The sequence below is a fragment of the Corvus brachyrhynchos genome, unplaced genomic scaffold, assembly GCF_000691975.1.
Source record: "Corvus brachyrhynchos isolate BGI_N302 unplaced genomic scaffold, ASM69197v1 scaffold32, whole genome shotgun sequence".
Lineage (NCBI taxonomy): Eukaryota > Metazoa > Chordata > Aves > Passeriformes > Corvidae > Corvus > Corvus brachyrhynchos.
In genome coordinates this window covers 9,534,676-9,557,851 of record NW_008237919.1, presented here as the reverse complement: position 1 = coordinate 9,557,851, position 23,176 = coordinate 9,534,676, and the positions used below count along the sequence as shown (strand labels likewise).

At 39.4% G+C, this 23,176-nt stretch overlaps 1 protein-coding gene across 1 annotated transcript; it reads left to right on the top strand.

The window, feature by feature from the left end:
• Nucleotides 1-80: 80 nt before the first annotated feature.
• GNS (glucosamine (N-acetyl)-6-sulfatase) lies at nucleotides 81-19,876 on the top strand (the record flags this gene model as incomplete). Its single annotated transcript, XM_008632790.2, has 13 exons — nucleotides 81-233; nucleotides 910-1,116; nucleotides 2,186-2,251; nucleotides 2,663-2,761; nucleotides 5,013-5,180; nucleotides 8,700-8,782; nucleotides 10,053-10,171; nucleotides 10,804-10,907; nucleotides 11,275-11,376; nucleotides 12,581-12,688; nucleotides 13,358-13,468; nucleotides 15,322-15,482; nucleotides 16,308-19,876. Coding segments are annotated over 13 exons (1,557 nt in total), but the record flags the coding sequence as incomplete, so codon positions are not given.
• Between the last annotated feature and the right edge of the window lie 3,300 nt (nucleotides 19,877-23,176).

The following is a 23,176-nucleotide window of genomic DNA, read 5'->3' as shown; positions in this document are numbered from 1 at the left end:
CTGTGGCCACGCCAGGCCCTAGCGAGAAGGAAAGGGCACTCTTAGTGTCCTGCCGGGGTGGTGCGTAAAGACTGTGGTGATGGGCTTTTTCCCAGGCAGCCTGCTTCAAGTCCCCTGCTTTGCCTGGCATCCTTACGTTTTTAGCTGATACATTTTTGGTGTTTTCCTTTCAGACCCCCCTTAAGAAGACTAATGCTCTCATTGCGCAGATGGGAATAACCTTCGTAAATGCAGTAAGTGTTTGCATTAACGCTCTGAACTTCTGAGGTGTGCACATTTATGTATTTTGTATCTTAGGTCATCTGAGATCTCAAAAGATGGTAATAGTTTTAGGAAGCCTGTATATATGGATGTAGGCTTTTTAAAATTAAATCGCTACCTACTTTTAGGTCTCAGAATGAATATAACTTAAGATCATGTTCAAAATCTGTAAAGTTTCACTTTCTGAAAGCACTTCCTTAATCTGTAAAGTAAAACTGCGTAGTCTGAATATTCGTGTTATAAACTGAGAAGCATTAAAAGAAGCTGCTCAAAAATTTCATCAGCTTCACACACAATGAAAAGTCACTTCAGTCTTTTCATATTCTAATGTATCTCCATGGCTAAACTAATGGAGTGAGTCAATGATCAAACAGTATTTTAGTGGATTCTTGCCCCATCTGAAAACCCTGTCTAGTCTGGTGGTGAGAAGTTGAAGGGCATGTGCTGCAGAGACCTGAAACTGGCTTCATGTGGAGTTTTTCGCTAGTGAAAATACTTGGGATGTAATTCTGGGTGTCCAGAAAGAAGTAGGTTTTACTGTTGGTGAACATTTTAATCAACCTGTTAGCTGATATTTGAAAACTATAAATTCTGATGTAAAATTGTTTTACTATGCTACTCTTAAATCTCCTCATTTTGTTTTTCCAGTATGTTCCCAGTGCACTTTGCTGTCCCAGTCGAGCTAGCATTTTAACAGGAAAGTATCCACATAATCATCACGTTGTCAATAACACTCTGGAAGGGAACTGTAGCAGCAAGTTATGGCAGAAGATTCAAGAACCATATACCTTCCCAGCTCTGCTCAAAGCTATGTGTGGTTATCAAACGTTCTTTGCTGGAAAGTATTTAAATGAGGTATTTGGTGCCTTTTTCTTTTTTTCTTTTTGTGGCTTGTTTTAAAAGTTAAGTGTCCACTGAGGCAAATTCATCAGGAGAACAGATATTTTCAGAGCTCTTTTACTACAGTTACCCAACAATTTATTATTGAGTCACTTGTATATGTGTGGTTTCTAGTAGTTTATAGTAAGATGTAAAATTCAGCACTGAAAGCTTTAACGTTAGGTGTAACTCTTGTGTGATGGAATTGGATTTGGAGCTAGATGAACTACAGGGTTCTTAACAGCATGTTTTCTTTGCATTTCATGATGGAAAATGTTGGAGTGTGGAAAATAGAATGTGAGTTTTCATAGCCAAGCATGAATTTGTGTCTGCTGATGTTCCTGAGGCAGCAAGGGGAAGGGAAACTTAGCTGGCTTCCTCTGAGCATCCCTTGACTCAGCAGACTCTCTTGTGCCTGCAGTTGGGCAAGCCACGTAGATGGGAGAGGGCAGCCCTGAGAAAACCCGTTGTGTTGCTCTAAGGCACTCTCTGTTTTGAGTTTGGCACTGACTCAGCAGCTACTTTCCTTTTTTTGCTGTCTTAAAGGCCAGTTGTTGTAGATTATTTGGCAGTGAGGTGGCAAGAGGCTAGCATTACTTGAAGTTCCTACCCCGGTTGGGGGAGGATGAAGGAAGCTGTTGGTCTATGTGGAATTCTCTTTAGTATCTTGTGAACTGTTATCACAAAGCCTACAAGTGTCTTGTCACATGGATGTTTAGATCACCTCTCATTACCTGATGATGTACACACTATGTTCTTGAGGATCTCTGCATATTTTCACATGCAGAATAGAGCAGGGAATAATATTTGAATTTTACTGATGATTGCCAAGCTTTCAATTACTGTCTAGTTATTGAACCCTGGTTTCTTTAACAGGCCCTACATGTGTTTTTTATATGCATATATGTGGTTTTCCCCATTCTGAAATTGAATTTGGCTTAACATGGTTTCTGAGTAGTGTTGAATAAAGCACATAAATATGAAACATAATGTCTGGCTTTGATTCATCATAATTGAAACTGAGTCATGATCTGTCTTTTTTCAGTATGGAGCAGAGGATGCAGGGGGAGTTGGTCATGTCCCTCCTGGATGGAGTTTTTGGTATGCTTTGGTATGTGACTATTCTTTTTTTTTTAACTACATAATTTTGGTTGCTTTGTAATCCAACTCATGTTCTAACCTTGCTGCTCATGAAAGAGCAGGAAAAAAGCGTCTAACAATTTAATGCAAATTTTCTTCCCCTTTTTCCTTTATTGTACGTCAGATCTGTTGCTTTTACAAATGCTACTCCTACTGAGTGCCTGGAGAAAAAATACCAATTTGTAAAGCCAAAGCAGTGTGAGATAGCACTAAAACCAGTTTTGTTGATGGAGACCACTTCTGAGAATTTTTGCAGTATCCTTATGGCAAATGCTCATAACCTATTTGACAAATGCTCACAGGCAATTAATTTGGATTATTTCAGGTAATCAATGTACATGTTACTTTGCATAAGTGTCTGTGTCACTTTTCTTTTTCATAGGAGAAAAATTCAAAGTACTACAACTATACTCTCTCAGTAAATGGCAAAGCACGAAGGCATGGTGAGAACTACAGTGTAGATTATCTGACAGATGTACTGGTAAGAAATTTTGCAATGCATGGTGTACAGAAGCTGCTTATGACCAGATAATACTTCATCCTGGGGACTTGGAGAAGGGTGGGATAATTTGTTTGGCTGTATTAGTTCACAAATGGACGATTGTATTGTTGTGATGGTGGGTGGGCATTTATCAGCAAAGCAAGATTCTGAGTGTATTTAGAAATGACAGGATTATGTTTATGAACTGTGGAGAGGAAAGGGATTCCAGCTGAGCCAATAGCCTCACTGAGGAGTTAATACTGACTGCTGTGCTGCAGGAAGAATGGGTAGGCAGAGATTTAAATTACTTCACAGAAGGAAATGTTTCATTATAATATGCAACTTCTGTAACAGATTAACTGGGCCAAGATTTCAGTAGGAAGCACCATAAACTTCACACCATGTTTTGTTTCTTAGGTATTATGATGTGTTGGTATCTTGTGGTCTCCAACTCCTGCAGGCTGATAACTTGTAGATATTAAAGACTAATCAATCTTTTACAGTATGTGAGGGCAATGTGCAGCTGACCAGGAGAGGTTTTAGTCTCTTTATCCGCATAAACTAAAGAGAGTTTACAAAGATGTCAGATACTTTAAGGAAGGTTGGAAGAGTTACTTTAGCTTTCTTAGGGCCCTGTTTGGCAAGTAGCAGAGGCAGGGAGGGGGAATGTCCCCGTCTGCCAAGGGGGAGTCATAATTTGATGTGTTGTTACAGTGTATAGGTTGGTACTGCAGCACTCACAAAAATTCTTCTCTAGAGATGTCTCCTCGTGCAGTCTTGTAGTGTTTCATTGAGGAGTTTCATTCCATTAGGTGCTAGAACACAGCTGCTCACTAGCAACAGCACTGATTGATGTTTCTTAGGGTACTGAACAACAGCTGTCTGATTAAATTTAGATTTACATTGTCTAAAGCTAGATTGGAATCGATAAGCCAGAAGTGAGACTATTCTATTACTGGCATTGTACTGGGTTTTTTTGATCCTTCAGCAACTTGTAAGCATTTTGTCCAACAGGTCATTGTTGCATAAACTGCTTATTTGTGGTATATTACCTATTGATACAGCAGCGTATTATGATTTTCAATGTGTTGCATTCTACTTTCTTCCTGCAGTTACCAGACATGTATTCAGCATTTCAGAGCCAGTGTTTAATTCACTTGCAGGGCAGTGCACAGGAGTAGATTGCTTATGCAAAGTTCCTGTGTTGCTTGATGTGCTCCTCAAGCTTTCTAGTCCTGACTAAGGGCACCTGGGTACTTGAGTCTGGTATTAAGAATCCAAACACCTGAATCTTTTTACTGCAGTTCTCACGTGTTGCAGTTTAAGCTCCTAGTGCAATCAAAGTTGACTACCACTATGAATTTCTGAATGGTTCGTATCCTTCCTTGACTCTCCTGTCACGTAACTGAAGTTGAGCCCTACTTGCTTAGATGCTAAATTTAGAAGGAAGAGGGAATTCCTGGTATTTTTTCCTTTTCTAGAGAAATAAAAGGATAGCCAAAATGGGGTATACTAATCAGGCAAGAAAAAAATGTTGCAAGATTTGAATACTGAAGAGCTCATCTACAAGTAATACCTTTGAGGCCTTAACTTAAAGGCTGGTCTAGGGGAGGTGCAATGGAACTCGCCACTTGTAATTGTGTATAGGCTGAAATGAAAATGAAAGTGCAGTGAAGTGGTGTGAGCGAGTCCATTTTGGCACTGCTCTTCGCCAGACCTTGTCTTCACCCCTTGTAATCTTGCAGCTTGCTGTAGAATGAGCATAGGCTATAAACAGTGAGGCTTAATTTTTTTTTAGAACTATTGCTATTTCTGAAGAAAGTTGAAGCTTGTAAACTGAGGTCTGTGAGACAGGAGATGGCATGTGAAAGTCTCAGACTTGGCCTATGTTGAAGAAAGCTCTGATTTTACTTGATGAAACAAGAGTATAGATGGATTTCGTTGGTGCTTGGAACAGGCACAAACATCTGATGAGCTTTCCAGGTCTAATTAATGCAAAGGTCTGAAGTAGAACGTTTTTTGGAGATGTGGGAAAAATTATTTGTTTAACATGAGTACTTGGGATTATTGTTATCAGGAGCTGCTGTTCTAGACATTTGTAGATGAGCAAGCAGTAAGTTTTTGAAATAGTTTAAATGTTCACAGTATTAATAAACTCTAAGTAAGTTATGAATGTCTAGTTTGGGTTTGTCAAATATTTGCTGGTTTCCTTTGAAGCATGACTTTTCTTCTCCAACAACACTGTTCACAGGCCAACATGTCATTGGACTTCTTGGAGTACAAATCTAATTTTGAACCATTCTTTATGATGATCGCGACCCCAGCACCGCACTCCCCTTGGACATCTGCTCCACAGTATACAAAGAGCTTTCAGAATGTCAGTGCACCAAGAAACAGCAATTTTAATATTCATGGCAAGGTAAGCTAACTAGCAAGAACCTGAATAGGTTATTCTAGTTTGTGAGAGCAGAAGGCAGTGGCCCTGACTTGCATGTTAGGTTTAAACAGTGATTAGAATAGACGAGTACTACGGCTACTGGTTGTTTAATCATGTTAAATTGGTCTGTCAGGGTCAGATAAGTTCATTGTGACTGAGATATTTGCATACTAATGTCTTGTAAAGAAAAACAACAGAGTGGCAGAAGTGATATGGTAGTACAATGGAATTATGGTGGATAAAGATAAAAAGTGAATTCTGTGTTCCATTTCTAGGCTCTTCTGAAGCTCTTAAAAATTTCTTATAATTGCTCTCAGTATCTTCAGGGGAACACATAGGTAGTGTGCTACTCAAAGGTTTGGGTGAAGAATGGCAAGAGCCCTGTCTTCCTGCATACATCTGCTTGTGGATGGGCAGTCCATTCCTTGAGCTTGTGGCAAAGCTGCCCCAAGGTGAAAACCATGTCAGACTAATCAGAGGCCTCTGGAATCAGGAACCATAGGGCCCAGGGTCACTAAGTACTTTGAGAACTTACCTTTTATTTGCTAAAATAACCTATAACCAGAATTGCTGGGCCTAGTGTTATGAACTCAGACATCTTTGTGACAGGGCAGTACCTTCCACTGCCTGCAAATATGGCCAGATATGGTCTAGCTCAGACTAATCTGCTGCAATTTACTCTGCCATTAAGTGAATTTTACAAGCAGTTAATTTGATGGAAACTTGCAGAAGTTTTGTATTTTTGATCCAAGTAGTTTAAAATATAGAACCCACCGCTGTTCAGTTCAGTGTTCAATTATTTCACTTCAAGATTTGCCTCTAATCTTAAGACTGAGATAACATTGCCTAAATGCCTATCAGGAGCGCAATCATACCTCAGGTCACTGTGACTCTTATAGTACAGAATGAAACTTGTTTTTAGCTGAGGACTGTAGCTTGCAAAATGACCACGTGCTTATCAGTATGATAGACAAACATGAATGAAAGGGGAGGAAAGGGCTGCAGGCAGTAAGAAATACTTTCACCCAACCTTTTTACATTTCAAACTAGGGAGTGGGAATCAGACTGAGGTTTTTTCTTCCATGAAGGGATTCCAGATTTTGTCTTAAAGACTCCATTACTATAATAGAGTGCTTTTAAAATAATGATTTAGAAGTAACTTGACCAGTGAAGTCAGCAGCTAGCAAAATATACACTGTGGTGTTCCCTTAGGTGGTGTAAAAGCTCTGCATATAACTGTATAACACAGAGCAAAATGCTAGACTTAATGTTTGGCAATTAATATCTGTGGATACAGCAGTTTTACTAGCGGAGCAGACTAACATTACCTTCCTTCCTGGACACAGCTAATGTGCATTTCTGCAGCTGGCAGTGTTGTGGTTTTGAAGCCTAACTCTTCTTGGAACTTCAGTGTTTTCTAGAGCTTCACTGTTCTCTAGGGCAGGCATGATTCCTGCAGTAGCAGTAAACATGTACGTAGGCTGAGACCCTCACTGATGTTGTAATGCTTGCTTTACAGTCTTGGATTGTACAGCCTCGACTCCTTAATGAATGTCACCTCACTTCCTTATACTGGATGTGGGCAAGGGCTACTAAGAGGAACCATTTAGGCAGACTCTCCACATGAAAAATAGGAATTAAGCTCTTGTGTACATCACTGGTGAGAGTCTGAGTTTAACTTCTGCTTTGGATTCTCAGCTATGAATTGTATGAAATGATCAGCAGCTGTCTGGATTCCCAAGCAGAGTTATTAATAGTCCAGATGAGTTTTAGCTAAGCTGTTCTAAAAGAGAATTTGATTAAGATATATCTTGGGTATTTCCCTTGCATGTCTTGTTTTTCCTGCAAATTCAGAGCACAGCTGTGTTGTGATTCTGCTGGCAATATATTGTATATTGTCTCGATCTCCTAAAATTTCTCCAAGAATGGAGCATAGGGAGGCAGCAGGATTGGTGGACTGCTTTGTATGTAAGTGCTGAAAGAGACTTGACAGGGAAGCAGATTTGAGAACTCTGAGTTAGTGTGAAGTTTATTGAAATCCACGAAGGTGTTTGGGTGCTGTGTGAAGTTTTTGAAACCTCAGAGAAAGGCAGGAAGAGCAAAATACTCAAAGAGGAGGATTCTGCTGCACTAGGTGACTTACTTGCCTGAGTTGCCCAATGTGGTTGTGCCTTACAATGCTCCTCTCCTAAGCACACCACCTTTGAAAGGTGGCTGGTGCACAGGTGACATTTCCAGCTCCTTTGCTCTCTGAAGAACTTCTGCTGAGCTGAAGATAGGATTTGTGATATATTTCCTCACTTTTTCCTCTCTCAGCTCGGATAGACTGTGTTTCTCCAGAGAATTGTTGTACAGCTACTGTAAAAGAGCTGAACAACTGAATTAAAGTAAACTGGACATAGCATTAAGTCTTCATGCCAAAAAGCTTTCCTTCAGTAGTCAAGAGCAGAAAACAGGGGAACTGAGTAATTGCAGGAGATATGAGTCACTTTGTTTTGAGTCCCTAAAGCCTGAGCCCTTCAGTCATTCGCTTGTGACGGGGGAAATTGCGTAACAAGAGGCTCTACAGAGAGGAGTGACCAGCTAAATACAGGCTCAAGCTGAGGGTGATGAGTGGGGTCATCTCTGACCTACTAAATGAAAAAGCATAAAGCTGCACTGACATGACTTTATTCTTTGTTCTGATCCCCACTAATACTAACCTTCAGGTTGTTCACAACAGACCTTCTCATGTATTTGTAGAGCAGCTGACCCAGCTCAGACTAGTCCTTTGATGTAGGAGTATCACTTTTTATATGAATTACATCATCTCCATTACTTTGGGGGTGTAGGTGAGGAAAGAAAGAAAGGGGCTGTTTTTGGAAGTTGGGGATACATCTAGAAGAACCCATGATGCTGCAGCTAAAGAAATGCTCTTGTTTCAGAGTCAAAATCTAAATAAAATGCTAATGTTCTGCTCCCTTCAGTAGTCTCTAGCCCTGATTTAGACTGCTAGGAATCTGATAGTGACACTGTTACAGGTAGTTGAACTCACCTGTTTATAACTTAAGTGATTCTAATTGCTTTGGGTGCAGGAGCTTTCCCCACCTTGCTACCTGTTGGGATGCTCACTAATATTAGTCCCAAAAGTATCTCACTTTTGACAACCAAGTCCAATCTCACAATGATGCTCAATGCTTCAGATTGTTTTCCTCAGACCTGTCTTAGGCTACCACTTTCATTAGTCTGAGAGAGCTTTCCCTAGATCCTTTCTTCCCTGAACTGCTTTGAAAAGATCCACATCTATTTTCTTCTCCTCATGGCTGAGCATAATGGGGCTGTAATGTATCTTACTCTTGAAACTTAGATTTTGTATAAACCAACAGGGAAAATTGGAGTCAGGTCAGTTTGATAGCCTTGCCTGACTTTTTCACAGGAATCATTTTTGTAATTGCTCTAAGAAAGGTTCAAAACGTCATACTTCTCTTGTACACTAATCTTTGTTGGTTTTTTTTTCTTTAGAACAAGCACTGGTTAATTCGACAAGCAAAGACTCCAATGACCAACTCTTCAATACAGTTTCTTGATGATGCTTACAGAAAGCGGTAAGAACTTTTTTGTTGCTTAATTTGTAATGTGTGGAGTTTTTTAAGAAGTTGTAGTAGGTCTGACAATGAATGTCACATTACCTCTAATAGTTCTCTGGCACTTGTCTCAGAAGACCTTCTGACTTCGTTTACATTTTGCAAATAGACTTGTCATTGGCTTCAGAAATATTGTATTCACAAATGCTGCCACTATTTGTCACAAAAAAGACCAATTGCACTTTGTCTCTCTATTGCTTTTCTTTCAGTGCACAACAGGTTTTCATTAAAAAATGGCCTTACCTTCTCCTGCACTTAATTCTAGATTCTTACGTGATGCACATCAAACATGGCTGATCTGTCTGCCAGCTAATCAGATTTATTAATCTTGGCTCTGTCTGTACGTGGGAATACCTGACTGGCCAGGGGAGGTGCTTGATTCCTTTTTATAAAGGGGATGTGGGAAATAATGTGTACACATGACTTGTTCCCTTTTTTTAATAGAAAGCAAGGGTATTTGTTTATACTGCAGATGTATTTTCTTTAAAAAGTCTTGAAACAAACATTACCTGAAGTATTGAACTTCATTTTGAGCAGTTACGAGGCATTATCTTGTCACTTTGGAGATGGAAACCCAAGATTTTTCAGGCTCTTGTTTTCTAAAACATGAAGGTAAAATTACGCAACAAGATCTTAAGTTAAGCCAAGAGACAACAGAACCCAAGAATTGAATAGCTGTAGTTAGTTGAGCATTAATCTAGTCTGTGGAGGCTAGTGGAAGCAGTCACTTTTCTCAACAGCAAACCCCATGACAAAGAAAAGAACTGAAATAATGGACCCTGACATTACATGAGTAATACAAAACAGCTGGTACAGTTTTTAAGCAGAAAGGATCCCATAAAGACAACTAAAGTCCTGCATTTTAATATAAAACTATGTATAAAGAACTAATAAGTGACCTTGCAGGAGATAACAGACTCTTTGTCACCGTGTTGCTTCAAAGTTGGTCTTTGCTGTTTCCAGATAAGAAGTAATCAGCATTTTGATGTCTTTTGCAGACACTACAGAATAAAATCAACAAGAACTGAGGACAAAGTCTATTTCTATCTTTAATTGCTGCCTTAAAAATCTGGTGTAGTAGTCTATGAAGTTTGTTTTCAGAATTTGTAAGCAAAATAATTCATTTACAGTGCATATACTGTTGACTGGAGGGGATATAAATGCCCTACTTGCAGTCAGGGTAATTGCAAATTTTTCACACTCTAATGTGAAGTACTTTGTTTCTGTATAGGTGGCAAACTCTGCTGTCTGTAGATGACCTGATAGAGAAACTAGTGAAGAAATTAGAAGCGAATGGAGAATTAGACAACACGTACATCTTTTACACATCAGACAATGGCTTCCACACTGGTAAAATTTTCACTGCTTACTGCTTATTTGTAAAAGATCCAGGAATTGCATAACCTTTCACCCTCATGATCACCCCAGAAAATGGGAACAGCAGCAGTGGAAAACTATAGATATGAGAAGTACTGGTTTGAATTGCTGAACAATCTGGAGTTGCAGTGTGGGTTGTTTGGAAATTTTATTGGTTTTTTTGGTTTGGTTGTGGTTTTCAGCATTAATCTCTACCAGTGTATCCTGGTATACATAAAATTAGGACAGAAATGAAAGAATGGTCTCTATGTTCTATAGGAAGAGTTGGTATAAGAGGGTTAACCAGTAAAAATCTATCAAAGACCTGTCTGTATCATGTTGTACAACTAAAAGAACTTAAAGTGCAGTATGTAAGCTGTTAAACTTTTTAAGATATGGCTTATACTTTGAAGTTATCTCTTCTGTCCTCCAATGTGTTCGTGTAGTTCAGGTCCAGAACCTCTCTCCTCTAAAAATTTACTGGTTGCAATTATGTGCCCATAGCAGAAGGGGTGGAACTGGATGATCTTTGTAAGGTCCCTTCCAACCCAAACCACTCTATGGTAACACAAGGCTTATAATGTAAAAAAGAAGCCATTTAACTTTTTCTATCTTCTATTGTTTAGGCCAGTTTTCTCTGCCAATAGACAAACGGCAGCTCTATGAGTTTGATATCAAAGTTCCATTGCTAGTTCGAGGACCAGGGATAAAACCAAATCAGATAAACAAGGTAAGGAAGAAGTGAAATCCCAGTACAGTTTTATTTTTAATGTTGTTTCACAGTTACCACTTTAGCTACTAATTTATTGCCCTGCATATATATGTATCAATGAAATTAAATACACAGAGTGGTAGAAAGTACAAAGGCCTCATTATAAAAAGCTGTCTGTTCTTGCTTGAATCAAATTAGGCCATTGCAGGCCACAAAAGCAAATGAATTTTGAACTCACTTTCCAAGTTCCCTACCATTGCTTTTCAATATTACAGGGTCCATTAGCCCATAAAGATGAAATTAGGTAGTGTTTAGATGCACCTAAAATTATGAGTATTTAAGATAGGTTCTGAACTTCTGAAGTTAAGTTCTTCTCACCCTGCAGATGCTTGTTGCAAACATTGATTTGGGTCCCACTATTCTGGATATTGCGGGATATGACTTGAATAAGACCCAGATGGATGGGATGTCACTGTTGCCGCTGTTGGTAAGTAGGGACAGGGATAGTAACCAATGATTCTTGCAGGGGTAATTCTTCAAAGTCAGTGTTACTTCCTTTGATAGATTAGGTTGACTCATAATCCAGAATCTTCCTTTGATGTTGTTTTCACATGGGATGCTCATAGCTGAGTGTAAAAAGTAGGCATGCTGTTTAAATGCAGATATATTTTCATAAGCACTACCAGCTTCGTGGTCATTTTATAATAGAAAGTTGTGTTGTCCTTTGGCTAGTTCTCACATTTGTAATAATTCCTGGTTTGAAGCCTGTATGTTGTTTCCACCTTGAATTCTCCTTCCCCTTTTCCTTAGCATTTCTCAGCATAGGAATAGGAGAAAAGCAGACTCTTCTTATTAAATCTTTGGTTTGACTCCATTTTCAGTAGAACTGGTGTTTCCTGCCAAGCTCTAGAAGAATGCATGTGGTTTTGTAAAGTAAACTTGACCTTTCTAATAGGTGAGCAGAAGCCTATTTAAATAAAGCTGCTTGCAGTTGATCTGTTTAGTTTTAATTAAGTTTAATCTTTAAATAGAAGGCAGCTTATTTGGAAAGTAAGCTTGGAAAGATCATCCAGACTTAAAATGGTGCTTTGCTCTTAAAACCTTGTATCCAAACCTTAAGCTGTTCTTTAGACAGAAGCAGGTAAAAAGCACCTGTTTTAAACTCTGGTGGAATCAAATCTGAAACTCATTGTTTTGCTGCATATGCCTGTGATGGTGCTGTATATTGACTATAAATATTTCCATCTCCGCTGTCTTTTAAAATGCAGCTACAAATAGATCAGCTTAAAACCTAGTTGTTTCTTAAAGCTGTTTCTTTTTTTGTTTGGTTGGGTTTTTTTGCCAAGGGTATCTTTTTCCATCTGTTGTGGTAATGTGATACAAATCAAAGGGAAGCAGAGTTGTTACAGGGATCCTGTCTGTAGGATAGTAGTATCTGGCCATGTGGCTCCTGCTTGGTATTACTGCATGATACTTTATAAATTGAAGATAAACCCTCACAGGAGGGTGTACTAGTATTTTTGGAGTTTAATCCTTGTCTTCCAGTTACACAAGACCTTCTAACCTAAAGCTAATTATTTAAGACTGATACTGCCTGGTAAGCAGTGGGCAGTGTTAGTGTTATTCCAAGCATGGAGAATTTCTTCTGTTTCACAGTACAGTAGATACTAAGTTGTGTTACCCTCTTGTAGAGAGGAGAAAAAAATGTCACATGGAGATCAGACTTCTTGGTGGAGTACCAAGGAGAAGGATACAATGGCAGTGATCCTACCTGTCCTGGCCTAGGACCTGGAGTCACAGTAAGTAAGATCTGTTAATATTAGGAAATAGCTGCTGAATTAAACCTGTTTGCTCTGTGGGCTAAGCTGGTTCTGAATGTAAGCTCCCAGTGTGTTGGTAAGTAGGAGCCAGCTCTGTAGGTCCTCTGCAGCCTTTGACAACTGGAAGGAGATGTTCAGCTGTGTGGAACTGACATGTGTATGTGACTACTTAGGTCACAACAACCCTTCCAGTGGGAATCTATGGAGCCTCAGGGCTGGAGACTGATGCAGGAAGGTGTGGGCTTAAGTCAAGTGTGTGGCAGCGACATAATGTTCTTTCTAAACTTTCAGTAACCTTGTTGCACAATTCTTGCTGTCATTTTATTTATTTAAGTCACCAGCTACTCTAAATCAAAGCAGGTTTGCTTTGTTTTACTAAAGTAAAGCATCCCATTGGTGCTGTCTTTAGCAGTGTGTTGTGCTGTTCTCTTCTGTGTATGTACCCTCACTTCCTGGAAAAAATGCACTTAATCATGGTGAGTTTAATAACAACAGCAAGGTTTTGCTTAAAATCCCCAGTGCAAATTTGCTTGTGTTAAATTGAGATCTGGGTGTTCATCAGTTAGCTGCAGTTAGGTTAAGCTGGTACAGAGTCTAGGAAAAGCTCATCTTCTGCCCTGAAGTTTTTGTTTGCTGCTTGCTTCACAGCACTGCTTCCCAGACTGCGTCTGTGAAGATTCCTATAACAACACGTATGCTTGTGTGAGGACACTGTCGGCCTCCTGGGATCTGCAGTACTGTGAATTTGATGACCGGGAGGTAAGTCTGTGTCTGACTAGCAGATGTCAGCTGTTCACAGCCGTGTGTCTGTCTGCTCTCTTATCAGTGCTCAAGGTTTCCATGAAGTACTCTGAAAAGCAGACTGGCATTGCTTGCAGGATAAACAGTGAAGTACTTATCTCCTAGTGAGAATGTTTGACCAAAACTGTGGGCTTCTGGGAAGAAGGGAAAAAAAAAAAGGGTGTGGGAGGGGAGTGAGGCCTAAACTATGATTATTACCTTCTGATATCACCTAGTAGCCTCACAGGGAGCTGTGCAGGACTGATTTCAGTTCTCTGTCAGCCTAATTCCATGTGGCAGTCTCTTTTGAACAACAAGTATTTTCTGATAACACAGCAGAGGTACGGTGTTCAACTCTTGTACTTGGGAAGACGTGAAATTCCATGCTAATAATTTCTCATTTATTATTTGCTTGTTTGTCTGGCAAAAATAGCAGTAAATTTACAACTGTGAGAAAGGTCTTATCTTGAGTTTTTTGGGTATAAGGGACATAATGTTCCCCCTTCAGAGGCTGCTCAGGTCTCACTAGGGGAGCACAGGCTGTATGTACAACAGGTGGCATGTTACAGGACTGATCTTTAGTTATGCTTGTTTGCACACAGCTGCTCCAGCAGGGATGCGGGGTTTGAGGCAGTTGGGTCACAGATCTAACAAACTGTGCTGTCAGCAGCTGTGTAGTCACAGCATAAGCAGCAGGTATGCCCAGTAATGTGCACCACACAACGTGTTTTATGGTAGTCTACAGTGAGCAACTTAAGCCAGGGGAGGAAATCCTACAAGATGTTTTTGCAGTTAGATAGTGTGAAAAGCTGTACAGGAAACCAAAATACCAATCAGCAGACCCTGCCCTCTGTTTTTCCCCTTTCTGACAAATTATGATCAAGTTAAACAAGGCTTGTGGATTTCTTTGTAAAAGTAGACTTCAAAGTTAACTCAATAATACACTTCATGTCACTCTGGGATTTTTCTACTAGGCAAAAGTATGGCTGTGGCATTTTTGGGTCACTATGCTTAGCTGAACTAGCTAAAATAAAACCAACAGCATGGGGAAGGTGCAACAATGTGGCTTCTATAACCTTGCAGTGAACCTTGTAAGAAAAACGCTGAAGTACTGTCCAGATAAGTCTTTTTTAAAGGTAGACACAACTCAGCCAGTTTTTATCAGTATCATCTGCAGTCAGGCCTCCTCCTCTAGGACAGACAAAACCACAGCTAAATTCTTGAGATACTTTTGACCAGTATTGGTCCCACAGAAGTATCTAGAGATTTAATGTACCAAAAAACAAATCTGCCCTAAAAATCTTCCAGACAAACCTCAGCTTATGCACACAGAATAAGCTTTTTCTGTTTGAGGCTGTAGCATACTTGTATTCAGCATATTTTGTATGTGCTGTCAAGACACCTGTCTGGGTCTGACAGCTCTGAGTAGCTGATGAGTACAGAGTGTTGATGTGATGGTCATGAAATTACATATTTTGAGATCCATTAGTGAAAAGACTGCCAGCTTAGCCAAGGCCTCTTACTGTGATCTTACAGTCATAAAACAAGTTTCATTTGTGTGTTGGAAAAGAATTTGCAGTAGCAGGTGAGTACTTCAGGTGAAAGTACAAACTTTTTCAACAAAATTGTGGTATTGCAAAACTTTGCTTTGCTTGCACACTGTCCAGTCTTTGACCACTTAGCTGCATGGCTGAACACAGCTTATGTGTGGGGCTGCTGCAGTGGAGTTCAAAATAATGTTTGAGACTATGTGCTGCCAATAAAGCATTCTTCTCAAATAATATGACTGTTAATTAGCATTCAGGACTTAGCGCAGGAACTTTCTTCTGCAGGTGTTTGTGGAAGTGTATAACTTGACTGCAGATCCACACCAAATCAATAACATTGCTAAAACAATTGATCAAGAAATTCTAGAAAAGATGAACTATCGACTAATGATGCTGCAGTCCTGCTCAGGAGCAACGTGCCGTACACCAGGTGTCTTTGATCCCGGGTAAACAGATCCACTTCATTATTATAACACTTTCAAATATAACTATGTCTTTTTTAAATTAGTCTTTTATAGAGGGCATTTGTGATGGAATATATTGTCATACATACTGTTCTTTAATACAGGTGTTTTCTTGATGCTTCTAATTTTGGTGCTTAATCTATATTTTAACTTACCAAGTATAACTTCGATGGTATGAATACTAGCACTTTAATGTTGTCAGCCACTCTTGACTCAGCTGTACACTTCAGCTGTTCTGAGTAGTCAAGAGACTGATCTCAGGTTTGCCTGCAAACCAGGAAAAGCTCTGCTGGTTTCTCTAGGCAGGCATTTTCCAAGTACTAGCTCTGATTGTTCCAGGAGATGCTGTTAGCAAGAACATTTCCCACAGGACCTGAACTGTATATATTAGCTGTTGGAAGTAAATAGCACTTTGTGCCTCAAAACTCAGTCACTAATCATTTATATCAAAGCTTTTTAAAGCAGTATTTAAAATGTCCTTACAGTGTCCTTAAAGTGCTATGTAAGTTTGTCATTTTGGACAGCAGAGCCTTATGTTAGAATGTAGCTCCTGAATGCTTGATGTTATACATGCCCCTGTGCTGCTGGTACCTTGTAGCTAGGATTTATTTCTTTGGAGACAGCTTTTTGGTAGGGTGTTGTTGTAGTTTATCTGTTGTAACAGAGAGAAATTGTCACTGCTGCTTACTGCTGAGAAAGCATCTTCTCACATAGCCTTGTACCAGAGCTCTTCTGGCACAAAGCTCTCTCAGAAGTGCTGGTCACTGTAGGCCAAGCAGCTCACACTGACTCTGCTCCTCTCTCCAGGTACAGGTTTGACCCACGGCTCATGTTCAGCAATCACGGCCTACGGGCTCGGAGGTTTTCTGCACAGGTCTTGTAAGACCTGTAGGAACCTCTTCCAATGGGCTCCTACTGACCAGTTTCTCCAGTGACTGCAGCAGGTCTGTCTCTGTTAACTTTCGCTGATTACAGCTGGAAGACTTTTAATGGGCTTTTCAAACCCTGTTTGGAAGGAAACCCCTTGTCTTTAGCTGGTTGCCTTGTGCAATATATATATTTTACAGCTGAACTCTAACTGTAAAGTGTTAGACACAGCTAATCTGTCTTGCTCAGATCATTGATTACCACCTTTGTCTTTCAAGTACTTTTTCATATCACAGGCACAGAGGTGAACCTATGCCTATGAATCTGAACAGTTTATTTTGTTCTAAAAAATCAATAAATGTGTATTTGAGTCAGGTTAGATAGGCAGGTGCTATTGCACAGTAATGCTCACCCATATTCAGTGTCACAGACCTTCTTAAAAGCTACGCTTAATTATAGGTTTCCGTATAAACTGAGCTCCAAGCTGTTAATGACAATAGCAAACTAGCCCAAAAGAGAGTAGGAGGGTATTAGTCAAAAGTGTAGGCTCTGACTAGCAAGTGTCTTGTGCAGAATTAAAACCCATCTGCTAAACAGTCTCTTTCAATGAGACCCCTTTAGATGAGACCAATGAATTTTGTAGGACAGCGTTGGTAGCTTACAAACAAGAATGTAATTTCAGCCTCCTTCTGGTTTGAAATGCTGGGCTGGGTTACTATGTACTACTGAAAAACCTCTTAGGGTTTAAGATAGACTGACTTCCTAGTGAGTTAAGAGGCTGTTGAGACTAACAAGTATTCAAGTAAGTGTGCCTGTGCTTTGAGCTAACTCTTAAATCTATTTTTTAGTACACAAACAGAAGTAATACTAAAATAAACAAAATCCAACAACCAGGGCACCACAGTAGAGGTGATCTGTCTCTAACCTCCAAATGTCTTGAATTAGATGTCTAACTTATGTTGATTAGATTCTTGAAGGTAAATTATTTTGAAAGCAAACTAGCTAAAAATAAATCTTAGAATCATTGCTCACTAGACATTAGACTAAGAGCTATTTTAGGCAGTTTAAGTGCTTCATAGAGTGTTGCTTTTTGGTTGAGACATAACTACTTGGAACCTGCAAAAAGTGGCCTTCACACCAAAGGTCTGCATGTCAGAAGTCACTTGGTTTCCCTCCAAAAGCGTGATGTCTTATCAACCTTGTGATTAGGCTTACCTGAAATGCAGCTGTCATGCGCACCCAAACTTGAGTATCTTTCTAAATCTTGAAAAGCACATAAACTTGCATTACCATATAACTTCTGTATAGATTCACTGGGAACACACCATCTGAAAACACTGAATTATGGATCTTCTGCAAGACAAGTTTGTGTTGCTTGTGTTTTCAGGCATGGTAATCATTCCCTCGTCAGACAAACTGTGGCAAAACTATTTAGTGTTGTTACTTCACATCTCTCAACCCCAGTAGAGAGCTTCATTATTGGAACTAATCATTAAGTAGGCAACAAAGTATGACTCAAAACTGTGAAAGTGCACACCCCAGTGTGCAGATCCACCAACTGGATACAAGGAATGCTACAATAAGTTGAACTTACTTGGCTTTTAATTCTGAGGCACAGAAGTTTTCCTTCATGTAGCTTAGAGTTGCAAACTTCGGTGGTGGTCTACAAGGTAGATTTTCATAGAACTTTTGTTTCAAATCTCTCAGAAGTGACCAAATATTTGGAGAGAAAAAAAATAGCTTGAAAGGTAACTTTTCAGCTGAAGCATCTGTATAAATGCAGAGGGTTTTGGATATTTAGACTACTTACTACATGCTTTCAAAAACTCAGGTTTTTTTTTTTTCTCAACTACAACTGTAGCTTTATCCTGTTTTTTGTTTCTCAAGCTTTAGTATTGTTCATCAGTATCCTTCATACACTGTTTTGTCTCTAGAAACAAAACCAAAGTTGTCTTCATGCTCTCAAGGGTTTTGCACACTGAGCTCATGTAGGTAGTGTTCTGCTTAGAGAATTCTAGCAATTTAGACTTGTTCTTTGTTTAAGCTTCATTTTGGTAGCTGTGTGGAGGCTAGTGTGAAATATATTGACTGCTGCACATTGAACCCTCATCAGTCCTATCAAATCTGGGTCATACATCAAGTTTCTGCTTAAGTTTCAGTGCAAGTAATGTGCATTCTTAATAGAAAAAAACTTTGTATTAGAGTTACATTTCTGTACCCATAACTATCTTTTCTTCAAGTGATTTTAAGCCCTAACAAGGACACTTTCTTTTGGATGTTTATTTTTTGCCTAATTAGTAATATGAAAGTTGACAGAATTGATGCAGATTATTCAGTATGAGTGACCAGATGTTTTACCCAAATTATTACTCTTGCTATCTGCACATACCTGTAAAGCATTTTGTAACAAGGCTCAGTAACTTAAGGCACTCACTGTGAGAGAACCACACTATACCTGAAATCTGGCAGAGGTGTAGTAAATGTTGTATTAAATTGAAATTCAGAATTAAATTAATCAGTCCTTACTTAGTGGTTCAGGGAAATATTTGATTCACTCCCACCTTTGATAAAGATTTAATAATTGTTAAGCATGTAGTTGAAGGAAGAACAGGAACCAAGAGCTGCCTGCCTTCCATTGCTTTTAGAGCAATTTATCACTTGTGTCTGTTGCCATAAAGCGGTTAATTCTGAGTATTTTTACAACCTCAAATGAACAGTGTTAATTCTTATCCTTGATAATTAAAAAAATACTATGAAGGATCTTTGAGTCTTATCCAGATCTAATTCCCAACTAAGTTATTTTAAAATTAAATGGTCTTTCTGGATATTCCATTTTGTGTGCTATTTGACCACAGCTGTTTCTGTACCCTGGTACCGAAGGCATTCATGTTAAATGTACAGAGTTTTAAATAAAAGGCCTTACTGGTACAGAGTTGAGTTTAGATAAAATGTGATCATGTTTTTTACTTTTTTTAAAAATCATTATTATCAAAAGCAGGGCTGTGAATTTTTAATGATCGGATCTGGTAAAGTAGATACTATACAGGGAGAAATACAATTAACAACTTCATTATGTTACCCTAAAGCAAACCAACACTCATTATCATCACTTCAGCACAAGTGAATACAGCCAGAATAGGCCCCTCCTTACCCAGCAGGGGCCCAGAAAACTGGGCTTCTTCATTTTGGGGAACGAAGCTGTAGCAGGGACATGTACACAGAAACACACCCAAAGCAGGTATAATACCTTTTCAATCAAATTAAATTTGAGACTGATTCATCAAACTGAATACAGTATTTCAAGATAATGAAACAACTGTCATTTATTGTGATTCAGTTAAAATGAATTTTCTTTGTATGACTCTCTGTATGTGAGCATACTTTGCTGTAGCATGTTGTGAGCATATTTCTGCTGTTTTGAACATCTGTTTAGAAAGTGCCCTTCCAGAGGACCCTGTTCACTGCTGCACTTTTGAAGAAAGAAAAAATAAACTGCCTATCAAACTTCCTATCTTTGTTACTGAGCTTGAGTTAAACCTTCCTACAGGAATAAGCTGTGTCACAGGTCTAATGGCTGAATTCCTATTTTATAAGCCTTTACAAGCTTCTGCTTTACTGCCCTGCTACTTAACAAGAGCTACTTCATATGGCCACAGGGAACTTTATTACAGTGTCTAGCAGGGCAGCACCCTGAGGTGAGGGAACAAACTGAAATGCAACCTGTACTTGCTTGCATTTCCTGGGAAACTGGTGTCATTGAATAAATGGAAAACAGAAAGCACAGTGGAGAAACTGCTCTGCATAATTAAGACCAGCATCTGCTGCCCCAGGAAAGAGGAAGAACAACATCCCACATAAGGCTTTTTCCAAAATGGGAACTGTGACCAACACTAAGATACATGCTACTTACTCACCTCAATCCCTGTTACAGAGTTGAATTTCTTTGATGATTCTGTTTAAAAATACTACATAACTTTCCTGAACTATAGAAGAAGGTGACTTGGTACACCTTTAACCTATTTAAGTCTGAGGCTTTCACAGGCTATTAAAACATGTATTTCTGCATTGTATTTGCATTTCTGCTTAACCATGTGGTATCAGTTTAATTTCTCCTTCAGCAAGGAGGTAGCAGTGTTCCATTAAGTAGACAAAAATATTTAATGGCTGCCTGAAACATTGCTCTCTTAATTTTGATGTTCCAGCTTATGAAAACTATGAAGTTTACTGTAGCACCACAAAAAAGGGCAGCTCTGTATTACTTAGATACATGTTCCCATCAGCCAATTTTGACAGCCCCAATGACACAGCTGTCATTGTCATGGAAGCTTGCCACATCTCCTTGTTGTTAATTTCTAAGAACAAGCCCTGTCTGTGAAGAAAATTGCTGTTACAAGGCTAAAGGAATCACCTGTTTTAGAAAAAGACATACACAGCATTGATACTTCATTCAAGGGATGGGCAGGGGAATGCCATGATTAGAAAGAAAGGGCAGTGCCAATATATTACATTCCAGATGCTGCTGTAGTCATTCAGCTGTCAGTATTTTGATAATATCCACCAGACTGTGTCTAAAGCTGTAGTCCAGTAATTGCTCACAAATCTCAAAGTAATCAGTGTCTGCTTTCTCAAGGTGTTAAAGTAGTTTGAACTTATTCCAGCTGCCAAAATCCCCCCATTTTGTAAAAACAGGAATAAGAGGGACTTGATAGAACACAACTGAATCACCCACTTCCTCATTTTTCCTGTGCAAGTTCTAGGGAAAAGCCAGGTCCATGACTCTTGCTAGATTCCTATGGGTTGGCAGCAAAGGCATCTAGGATGAGACTAAAGATTCATGGGGATATTCTCATGCTGTTGATGAAAATCAGTGAAAGCATCAGAACTCATGTGATCTATCTTTCTGTCCTGAGGGTTCTGCCATGTTAAAACAGGCACTAGATGAAAGAAAAACATTACAATGACTGATCCAAACCAAGAACATAACCCTTCTCCTACAACATGAAAATCCTGAGCAAAATGAAAGTGTGTTGTGGGTTTGTTTGAGCTGTGATGTTTTAAGGACTAACCACATTTTTTACTGGATACCTGCTTAGTGTTTTTCTTCTCTGCTTTTAAAGTGTTCAAATTAACAAGGCAAAAACCTCACAAAAATATTTCAAGTCTTTTGAAATGGTACAGTAACTTCAAAAGCTTCTCTGTCAAGTATTAAAGAAAAAACATCAGCAGCAATTAAGCCCCACCTTTAGAAAAGAGTGTCTTCCTACCTTTGGGCTGCTCCAGGCTCTGGAACAGCACAATGCACACGAGCAGTCCTAGAGCTGCTGTTAACAAAACAACACTTTTAGTGTTAAGTCTGTTAACTTCCTGGAAACATTCCTCTGATACATCTTTTATTTACATAGACTGAACTAAAGTAGATACTGGGGTTTTTGCATGTGAACTGCATTTTCACTCAGCCTTGTTTACATTTAAAAATGAGTGCTGTCACTTGGCAACAGGTTAAAAGATACTCTGTAAGTTATGCTGCCTTTCTGTGCCAGTATTACCAAAACCCCACAGGTTCTGACTGTAAGTGCTCATCAGACAAACCAGAGCAGATAAAAATACAGAAGTGTCTAACATCTGCTGGCTTACATCTATGGAAAAATGTTAGAAGCAAAGAGGGCAGATTCTGAAAGTATCAGCTGACAAGTTTAGATTAAAAGAACTGTCTAGGATTACTGGCATACAGAAAGCACCTGCTTAGCTGAAGGGAGAGCTTCAGAGCCAGTGTTCTAATACAACAACCAAGCCTAGGAAAAAAACAGAGGCTGATCTTCACTGTCATAAAATATACTGGCATTCTAATTCCTCCTGAGACATGCTGGAAACAGCTGAAATGTCTGATCACATTCCAGATTCTGTATTTAAAGAGAAATCTTAGACTTGTAATGCTATTTTCTCTCATGCTATGTGCGAGGCCACACACAGTGCTATATTTAGGTTTACAGAGTTAATGAAGGGGGTTTTGCACTCCTCTTATGGATATTCGTGGTAAAGTGAAGGCAAAACAGAACTAGCTACTGTCTTATTCATATGCAAAATGCACTCAAGAAAGACAGAACCAAGACAGTACTTTACACAGCATCCTGAAAAGTTACATTTGGCAACACAGAGCATTTGCAGGATTAATCCTTGGATTTAAAAAAAACTTCAAAATTCCAGTTGTGAACACTGCCCTTTCCAAAAGTTGTAGAGAGAGAGGTAGAGAACAGAATGTGCCAAAAAAAGACACTTTTTAAAAACCACCTTTGAGGAAAGCAGGAAGGAAACAGCTTGAGGAGCCATTTGCTAGTACTGGGTGCCTCAGTGCAGGGTGCTGTGCTGGGTGCCTTTCAGACCTACGCCGCTACAACTGAAAACACTTCTAATTTCAGCTTGCACAAGGGCAAACAAGGACACTCCAGAATTACCTCTCACCTTGCTAGCACATAACACAAGAAGGTGCTTTTCAGATAAACATGTCCTGGCCTATGCAATATTTCCTTGGAAAACACCACAAGACTAGTGCCAGCAGCCTGGCTCGGCCTCTGAAGTGCTCAGCTCAAACTGCTCTGGATTGGGCATTGCCTACTTCTCCATACTGGCTACTGCAACAATCTCTCTTACCAACTCACACATCAAGAGGGAAGTCCTCAGTTCACAGCACTAAACCTGTGTTGTAAACAGCAGATCACAGCGTGTCTCCTCTGTCTGGCTTAAATTTTCACCACAGTCCCTGCTTCTTGACCAAGGAGATGTAGCAAATGCATAACTTCACCCATTTGGAA